This window comes from Phoenix dactylifera, chromosome 3, assembly GCF_051530095.1.
Source record: "Phoenix dactylifera cultivar Ajwa chromosome 3, Ajwa_hap1_PhDact_Kaust_v1.1, whole genome shotgun sequence".
NCBI lineage: Eukaryota > Viridiplantae > Streptophyta > Magnoliopsida > Arecales > Arecaceae > Phoenix > Phoenix dactylifera.
Window position 1 is genome coordinate 15,833,453 of NC_143192.1, and position 9,950 is coordinate 15,843,402.

Genomic DNA, 9,950 nt, shown 5'->3' on the forward strand with positions numbered 1-9,950 from the left:
TAAACAGTAATAGTAAACTCTAGTACATCCATCCTAAAACTTGGTCCATCCAACCTAAATGCTAGCCCATTTGACCCACATTTATATTATCCATCTAACCTAATGTGATCCTATCCTTAGCCAACCTAATCCTCTCACAATCAATTCAATACTTCGTTAGGCCTATTTTATGTATCCTACTCTCGATTCATTCTTTTAGAGTCAAATATAGCACGAGCCTAACTATCCTCTAAGTTTCCATTTGAACTGAAATTGAGCTTCACATAAGCCCAATATATCATTTAGCTAAGCTTAGATATCATTGGATCTATTGATATCCTTACTACATGACCTATAACACTATATGATTAGTGAACAATCTTCTCTAATATATGAAGTGCAATATGATAAAATCATTCTCATGTTAACTCACCATCCCTCTCTCCCTTTAGGACATCCTAAGAGGCCTCCACTTCAAAATTCCCTCTAACTAACTTTATTTCTCCCTTGATCTTCTCTTGCCATGTGTCTAGCAAAATCCACATATGTTTCCTCCCTCGTATCTAATTCTATATCTATTAAGTGACAAAAATCAAGATTTTTTCTTGTAACCAATGTTAACCATTTGGATACCAAATCCTAGACATGCATTGGCCTATCTTAGTGCCCCATATTTGCCCCTTACATCTTTTCTAAAATATCTAAATAATCCTAAACCCTCTAAATCCAATGATATTCACAACAATATCATTGTTAATAATCAGCACCATTAGATTCTTTTCTCTCTCTCCTACAACATCCTAGTTATCTAACCACCCTCCACATCACCTATCTTCGTGAGGAGGGGAAGGCCCAATCAAATTCCTCCATCTAGTTTTCCTTCTCGCCTATAGATCAAACTTTCTCCTCTGATCTTAAACCTTCCTCCCTCCCCCAATCCTAGAATTCCAAAAAGACAACCAAATAAGGATACTCTTATCAAATCCTCTTCAATCATCTCTTCGTACCCTTAGCCAATAGGACCTTACAATCTCAAATTTATGATAACCAAGGTATGTCGTACTGGCCCAAACCAAACAGTATGGGATATACCATACCATACCCTACTGGTTTGATACTGATATCCAATACAGGTGGCGTACTGACACTCGGTACTTCAAAAAAATCTCATATTATATCATACTAATATTGTGCTAGTATAACACCGATACAGGGTTCGGTACTAAGATGGCGAACCTTGATCATTTAGATTGAATTATAGCCCCAAGCCAATCCCTTCCTTCTTTATATAATTCTAGCCTTTCAAAGAAATATACTCTAAACAAAAACATCTTCCTCGACTCCTTACCATCCAAATCTTTAATCCTCTCTTCATACTCCTTAGCCAATAGGACCTTGATATTTGGAATTCATCATAATCTATAAATATCTTTACCATCCATTTATTCCACTTTACCAATCACCTCTCAAACCAATTAACCCATAGGATTAAGATATTCAATTACCCTCTTCTAACCTGTAGATGTAAGATAAACCTCATCCCTCATTAAATTCTGACCCTGTGGTCCCTCACCTTTTCCTATAAATACCCCCTCCATTATTCTAAAATTTGTAGAAAAATCCATAGAAAATAGGAGAAATCACTTAGAATTAGGTTAGAATTTGAAAAATCCTAGAAAACTCTCTTTCTCTCTCTCTTGGGTCTCTATAAACCCTAATCATCCTCCATTTCCTCTCCCTACCATGTGCCTTGAATCATAATCCATCACTAGCCAGTCATTACGGAAGAAAGAAGGAGCTTTAAAGTAGCATCGGGCACTTAGATCCCTTTCTTCTCTTCTCCATCTCTTCTTCTTCTCTATTTTCTATATTTTTGCTATGCATACATAAACCCCAAGGATAGCTTAGAAAATTAATCTTTCTTTATGACCTCCTTATACGAGAGGTGGTGTGGGGGCACTCATGGCCCTTCCCCACCATTAAACTAGATCTTTACTCATGGCCTTGTCTATCAACTAGATTCCTAGCACCTTAGCTAGGTGGCAGCTCCAAACCAAACCATAGGTCTAAAGAGCCTCCAACACTTTGGGATCTACATGTTCACTGCATCGCATGATTTTTTAAGTGGTAAGTGTAAATAATATAAGGAAAATTACCAATATGAATTGCTTATTGTAAACAAAATCATGTTTCCTTGTTCCATCTACATAAAAAAAACTTAAATAAGGCCTTCAACTAAGGATGTTCGCACCTAAGTGGAACCTAAGTAAATTAAAAGAATCGAAAGCATGCAATTGTAATCAAATTTCTTAAATGGTACTTTTGAGAAGATGAAGTTACTTTTGAGAAAACTTCTTGAGAATGCGAAGGCAATCAATAATTGAAAAAGAGAAGCAAATCACTAAGACAAGTAAAATGTCGTTAATTTTACATTTGACATTGGTTAATGACACCGAAACTGTACACATCTACTTTTTGGTAGGCCTGAAATCCATTCTGGTGCTAAATAGCCTATAGTTCCTCTCAAGGTTGTTTATACCCGGCTGAAGTCCTGGCCTACGATTTTTGCCATACCTAATTCTGCAACTTTTAGATAGAGCTGACCATCAAGTCTGGTAATAATCCTTCATAAATTGAGCCAAATCCTCCTCCCTCCCAACTTCTCAGAGAAGTTCCTGGTGATATGTTGCAAGTCGGCATAAGTGAAGAAAACTAATGAGCCCTCTACCTCTTTCATGGAGTTGGTTATCCTTTTCCTGTGATATCTCTAAGCTACCCACACAACCATAGATACTCTTTCATTGTTATGGCCAGAAGTAATTCGGGGTTCTCATTTCAAGTTTTCAATTCTCAAATTTAAATATTTTCAAATCAAAGAAAGTGATTTTGAAATTTAAAAAAAAAAACAAAACAAACAACACACAACTTGAGCTAACATGAAAGCAAATAAATAAATATGAATAATCCAACCAACATCCAAAAAGACTTACTTATACTAGTGCATATGGTTCACACCCAACATATGGTATTTTTATTGTACCAACGGATAATACATGCAACGTAGTAGGAAAACTTTGTTCCACACTAACTATTAGCAATATTTTCATCTTAGACCCATATCAAGGAGATTCATAATTCTAGAAATTTTGAATGCTGAATTTCGAATAATATAAATTTAAGATAGGTCCTAAAAATTCATTTCTTTCGCATCGTAATTGTAATCTTTTATATATTCTTAACTATAAATATACATAATTGATGGGTAGATAGAAAATGTTCTTCGTATTTTTTTCTCTCATATATATCAATGAGTTTAGAACGATAAGGGTCTCCAATCTCACCCCCCTCATGTACCCACCCACTTGCCGCTTTTCCCACCAACTCCCGGGCCCCAGCGTATTGAGCCTAATGCCCATAAATAGTAGAGCATGGTGTTGAGGAGGGCCCAAACGAGGGGGTGACAAGGCATGGAATCAAACTCTTGCTCCTCGCCTAAGGTGGCAAAGAGTTCTACCATCTAAACCAAAATTCATCTAGCGCAATGGCACCTTCCAGTTCAACAAACCTTTCATGTATTATATATATTCATTGTGCAATATTTTTTTTATTATTTTACAAGAAAACCAAGTGAATATACTCAAGTATGAGAATAAATTAAATAAAGGGTTTTTTTTTCACATATTAGTGATCAAAATCTTCCTTACCGTTTCTTGCTTTTTATTTTAGTTCATTAAATTTTGTAACTTATTGCTTATACATCCCTCAAGTTAAGTAAATTAGATGATTATATAAAATTCTATTTCTATTTTTCTAACTATTTTAATTTCATATCTTCTAGATATTTTTGTGCCTAGCTCCTACGGACAACCATTTGTTTAATCGTGCCCTTCATCATTCATATCCTAGTAGCTAAGCCAGTTCCAAACATCATTCTCTTTTGAACCAAGGGCATATTTTTCCTTCTATATTTTTGGTTAATCTTAGCCAACAAAAACTAGTAAAAGGATCTATTGGTAAATCTTTATAAGATTTTTTATATAAGTATGAAAATATAGAAATATATATATGTATATATATATGTGGAAGATTTTGGGGACAGAATGAGCTGGCCACTAGTTTTTTAATTTCATAATCTCCTCCTCCCACGGGGAACCCTAAGGGGACATGCGTGGGGCGCCCTACCAATACGCCTTCAAAAACACCTCTCAATCCCCGTGAACCGGATCCTCCTCCCCGGTTTACACCTCTCTCGGGGACATCCCGGGGGACGCGTAGCCTTCCCCGGAAAAACCCTGGCCTTCTACCTTCCGACGACCACCACTTCCGGCACCTGCCGCCAACTAGATCCCCCTCCTCTCCGGTTCGACGACATGTCCGGCGGCCCCGCCTCCAATTCCGGTGTCCCTGAGCCCCCTGCCTTCTCTCCGGCCGCCGCCGCCCCATCTTCCGCCGGTCAGACTCTCCGTCCCCGACGGCCGACTTCGATGGCGGAAGACGAACCAACTCTGGAGCCCCATTCGTCTCCAAATCCTGCTACGACGCCACAAGCGGTGCGTTCTCTCTCTTTCTCGCTCTCTCTCTCTCTCTCTCGTTCGCTCGCTCGCTGTTTCAGGAGTTTTTGAATCATGGAATTTGGCAAGTTGTTTCATAGGAAGATGTTTTGGGTACACGAATCCCTAAGTTTTATCTTGGTTTTTTGTTGGAGTAAAAGAATTTGAACAATAGAAGCTATTATTACTTAAGATTCTATTTTTCTTTGAAAAATTATATTATTGTAGACACATAACATGAAGCTAGTGTGAAAGATTTGCATTTGTCGATGAATTAGGATTTTAATTTTGTTTCTTTAGGTTTGCATCTATGTGAATTTCAGTTTTATGGATGTTTGTGTTTAAATAATTATGAGATCCACTTGAAAGTTATGTGCGCCTTGATGATTAAACTGGAGTGCTTGTATTTGCAAGCGCTGTAAACACTTGTTATAATCTCACTTTTGTTTCACTTGAGCATGAATCCGTGCACTTGTTTCTCATATGGGTTTTCTAGTTGCTTAAGTAAGCTGTTCTCGGTCAGCGCTTGAACTCATGATAAAAACATTTCCATGAGTTTGATCAGAGACTGGATAATGATTTAATTATTGTCTTAACAAAATTCATGATTTGTGGAAGCGTATCACTTGGCTTATGCTTTGCCATTTTGAAATTCTACTTGCATTGTTATTTCAATTCAAAGATTTCAGACATTGCTGCTTGGATTTCAGACAATGCACAAGGATGCTCCAGGAAGTGCAGACGATGGTTTGGTTCCCAAGATAGGAATGATTTTTGAGTCAGTTGACGATGCTTTCCAATTCTATAAAGCGTATGGTTATCGGACAGGATTTGGGGTTACGAAAAGATCAAGTCATAACTTCGATGGGATTCGGTACCGTTCAACGTTTACATGTTGCAAAGGAGGGAAGGCAAAAGTAAAGCCAGGTAACAAGTCTCGACGGAAACCTGTGGTGAGGACTGAATGCAAAGCCATGATGGTTATAAAGGATCAGCATTTTCAGAACCGTTGGGTGGTTGATGATCTCATATTGGAGCACAATCACCCGCTTGACCCAGATATGGTTAGATTCATGAAATGCTTCAGAGAATTTCCTTCTTCGGTAAAAAGAAAGCTGCAGATTAATGATGATGCTGGCATGCCTCTGGACAACTCAACCACTGCAGTGTCTTCTCAGGGGGTCAGAAATGAAAATGGGTCATTCACAAAAAGGTTTTGCCGAAATCATTTGGATAAGACAAAGAAATTAAAGCTTGCGGACGGAGATGCAGAGGCTCTTATGGAGTTCTTTGAGAACCTACAAGCACAAAATTCAAACTTCTTTCATAGTTGGGATTGGAACGATGAAGGCTGCCTTAGAAATGTTTTTTGGGCTGATATCAGAGCAAGAGCTGCTTATCAGTACTTCAGCGATGTCATTACATTTGACACAATGTACTTGACTGATGAGTATGAAATACTTTTTGCTTCATTTGTTGGAGTCAACCACCATGGCCAGTCTGTCTTGCTAGGATGTGGTCTTCTTGCGGATGAGACTATGGAGACCTATATATGGCTTTTCATGAAGTGGCTGACATGCATGAATGACAAGCCACCTAATGCTATAATTACCGACCACTGTAAAGCCATAGCTGGAGCAGTTGCAGAAGTATTCCCACATGCTCGACATCGTTTCTGCCATTGGCATATTATGAAAAAGCTTCCTGAAAAATTGGGGAGAATGAAAGAAGCAATTAGCTCTAAAATGAGCAAGGCTGTTTATGATTCTCTGACGGTTAACGATTTTGAAAGTGAATGGAAGGAAATGATCGAGCAGTACCATCTTCAAGATAATGAGTGGTTGTCTTCCTTGTATGAAGATAGGAGGAAATGGGTGCCTGCGTACATAAAGGACACATTTTGGGCAGATATGTCCACCTCTCAGCGGGGCAAAAGTATGAAATCTTTCTTCGATGGGCACGTGACATCCAAAACCTCTCTCAAAATGTTTCTCAAACAATACGATAATACTCTGAAAGGCAAGTTTGAAAAAGAGGCTCAGGAAGATTTCCGCTCATTCCACACAAGCCCACAGCTACTATCAGGATTGGAGTTTGAAAAGCAGATAGCAAAGGTCTATACTATGAACATCTTTTTGAAGTTTCAGGATGAGGTGAAGCAATTGATGCAATGCAATACCAACTTAGTTGACAGGAGTGGACCTGCTGCCACATATATGGTAACTGAATTAACAGCTGGAAGAAAGGTTGATTATAAAGTGGTTTATAACCCTGATGAGGAAGATGTTTGGTGCATTTGTAGGTCTTTTCAGTTTAGGGGTATTTTATGCAGACATGCGCTGTGTGTGTTGCGACAAGAACTTGTGATGGTGCTGCCATGTAAATATGTACTAGCACGTTGGAGGAAGGATTTCAAGCGGTTGCATATATCTGCCTCATCACCACATATTGCATCAATGCGTGAAATGAGGATTTATGATGACCTGTACATGCGTGCCCACCAGTATTTTGTGGATATTGTCGAGATTGGGGCGACTGACCATGATTTGAAAGAATTTGCTCTGACAGTATTGAAGGAGTCAAGGGACAAAGTAATAAAATATGCAGAGTCACGCAGCGATAGAAGAATTGATGATAATACACCTACAGAGAGGCCTGCTAGCCGGAAGGAAAAGGCTGTTCACAATTCAAAGAAGAAGAAGAATAAGGGACCAAACAAAGAAAAAAGCACCAATCTGGGGCAGGTGCAAAACACAAGAAACACCATCGATACAAGTACCAGTGTGCATGTAAGATCTTTTTTCCCCTCACATTCTTTTGTACCTTTTCATAATTCTGTTGTGCACACCAAATTCTCTTAAAATCATCTGTTAATTATAGCTTTAATGTTTTTGTTTTTCTACAGGTGCAAGCAAACCATCCTAACGAGGCATGGCCAATGACCCCGATTGGTGGACCAGAGAGTTTTGGTCACAGGGTTTGTTCATCTCGCAACTTCAGAATGTCTCCACTAGTATATTCTACTGTTGTTTTCTTATTTTCCTGTTTCTGATTTGTCATAGGTGGAATCCATTCCAATGGATTGGTTGCTACACAATCCTGCTCCTTACACTCAGTGGCGTGGAAATTGCAGCTTTTATCCTTCTCGAAGAATGTAATGTGATCGTGGTAGTTTTAAAATCAGCTAAACTGATGTGTAGGTGATTGGGTGCTCTTTCTAACGATGAAATGGCATGAGTTGCTGAGCTTACTCTTCATGTTGGGTAGAGTAGGTCTAATAATTTACTGTTATGATCTTTGTACTTCCTCTGAACATTTGTGGCGTTAGGCCATTGAACTAGTATGGTTTGTTTGCAAAATCAGAGTCTTCTGGTTTGTATTATATATTTGTACCATGGTTAATCTTTGGGTTTGTCTGGATAACTATCATGTATATTTTGATTGACTGTAAGGATAATCTGAGTCATGTGAATCATTGTGATTAACATGGTGTGTTATCAAGATTTAAAATTACTGCACGATTGCTGTAGATTATGCACAGCTTTCCTTAAAAATGATATCTAGAATGTATGAGTTGTATACAGGTTCTCTTGTGGTAGCTGAGTTATAGGCTTTGCTTGTTAGCGGAAAAAAGAAGTGTATGTACCAAAAATTATGAGCAAGTGTATGTTGGAGCTAGTGTAATGGTGCCATGGGTTTCAAGGGAGGACTAATGGGTAAGTATTCATGATGTCTTATAGCTTTTCTTTCATGCATTAAGCTGATCATGTGAAGGATAACATTGGTGTGTATCAGAGTAATACCTAAGAGCTGGTGGCATGCTATTGGAGTGTGTTTTCTTGAAGTATCAGGTATATATTGGAGCAGAAATACATAGATTGCTCCACAGATGCGTACCATTGATTTGTGGGAGACCTTCTTGGAGGTTATTTCTGAAGTTATCCAGTTTTTTAACATGTTAAGTCAATAAAGTGAAAGATAAATATGTTGTGTATAAGAGGCATTGATTGTGTACTAATTTACTGGTAAGAGGCTCATGCAAAGAAATGCCACTGCAGCATGTATTCTCTTGGTACAGATGTGTCTTGAAACTATGATGGATGTATAGCTCCACTGTATGCTGTAATTGGTCCCAAGGGAGGCACTCCTGGTGGTTCCAAGGGATCCATGGGCAGCCATGACATCAGAAATGAACCTCTCCAGTTTTCTTCACACATTTTAAGCTGACATTTTGAAAACACATTCTTGAGTGTATCCAGCAACGGTAGGACAATATATGTGTATTCAGGCACTGGCAAGATTATATCATGTTTTCTAGCTTTTTCTTGCATTTTAAGCTAAACTTGTAAAGGGAACGTCTTTTGTGTATCCAGGTGGGTGCTGGCTGTGAGATTAGTCACTAATACAGTGGCCATCCACAATGCATCTGGGATATGTATTTCTTGGTATCAATTTGGCTTTCTGTACTGATCCTTCTTCTGACTTCTGATTCGGATACTGCTTCTGCTGATAATCCGAATCTTGCCCACCAGATATCAAAGCAAGCGGGCCATGTATGTCTTCTGATGATATCTAGCTTCCCAAAATGATGCCAGGGCTCAAGAGAAGGATTCTTGGTGATTATCAATAATAACTTCTAGTTTTTGTTATAGAGTTTTTTTCCATATCGCACAAAACATTTTACTGCTATTGCATATTAAACCTTCCCTAATTCCTGTTTGCAAATGATCCTACATAATGCTTTATTCTTTTTGAAATCCCTGTTGTTTGCATGCCGCCACCTCTATAAACCTGGGCCCAGGTTTAGTTAACCAGACATGCTAAACGACAATTATACCCCCAGTTATTTGCAAACATGGTCTACCGTGAACCATAAAACTCAACAAAAAATGGAAAATTAGGGTCCACTGATTAGAGAATAAGTTTCCGATCCTCCTATTTGGTGTTTAGGGTTTGCCTGACTTTACTCGACTTCCTCTCTCACCACCCCCTCCATTGCAGTACCTTATCACGAAATATGCATAAGGGTTAAAATAAGTTATACCTTCCTATGATCGTCATTCTAGAGTTGATCTTTGTATTCCTAGGAAATGTTGAGGCATAAAAGTACACAATTACCTGAAAATTACTATTCACAGCAGCTTCAATCCGCATGCCTATCTTCTAGAGCTACTAGGTGCTAGGTCTCTAGAGCATGGATATATGGAGCACATATTGCATTACTAAACCTCTTGATAACTAGGATGAAACTGATTAGTCTTCTTGTTCCTACACAAACTATGTCCTACAATACAATCCCTTATCATTCTAGTATCCTCAAATGGCCATTGACTATAATACTATCTGACCTTTGATTAAAAAAGAATATTAGTTCAAAATAAAGTTTTAAATACTAGTTGGATATTCAAAATAGAAGATTTT

At 38.4% G+C, this 9,950-nt stretch overlaps 1 protein-coding gene across 1 annotated transcript; it reads left to right on the forward strand.

Annotated features, from left to right (window-relative positions):
• The first annotated feature begins 4,073 nt into the window (after window positions 1-4,073).
• LOC103695467 (protein FAR1-RELATED SEQUENCE 6-like) lies at window positions 4,074-8,014 on the forward strand. Its single transcript, XM_008776804.6, has 4 exons — window positions 4,074-4,529; window positions 5,240-7,318; window positions 7,435-7,506; window positions 7,592-8,014. Exons 1-4 carry the CDS (start codon window positions 4,350-4,352, stop codon window positions 7,685-7,687), a joined length of 2,427 nt encoding a protein of 808 aa, XP_008775026.4. The 5' UTR covers window positions 4,074-4,349; the 3' UTR covers window positions 7,688-8,014.
• The last annotated feature ends 1,936 nt before the right edge of the window (window positions 8,015-9,950 follow it).

Bases quoted from the DNA above. Each gene is read 5' to 3' on its own strand.
- LOC103695467 (XM_008776804.6), top strand. From the start codon at position 4,350: ATGTCCGGCGGCCCCGCCTCCAATTCCGGTGTCCCTGAGCCCCCTGCC. The intron at 4,530-5,239 runs GTGCGTTCTCTC...CTTGGATTTCAG, and splicing joins CTGCTACGACGCCACAAGCG to ACAATGCACAAGGATGCTCC. The intron at 7,507-7,591 runs GTTTGTTCATCT...GATTTGTCATAG, and splicing joins CAGAGAGTTTTGGTCACAGG to GTGGAATCCATTCCAATGGA.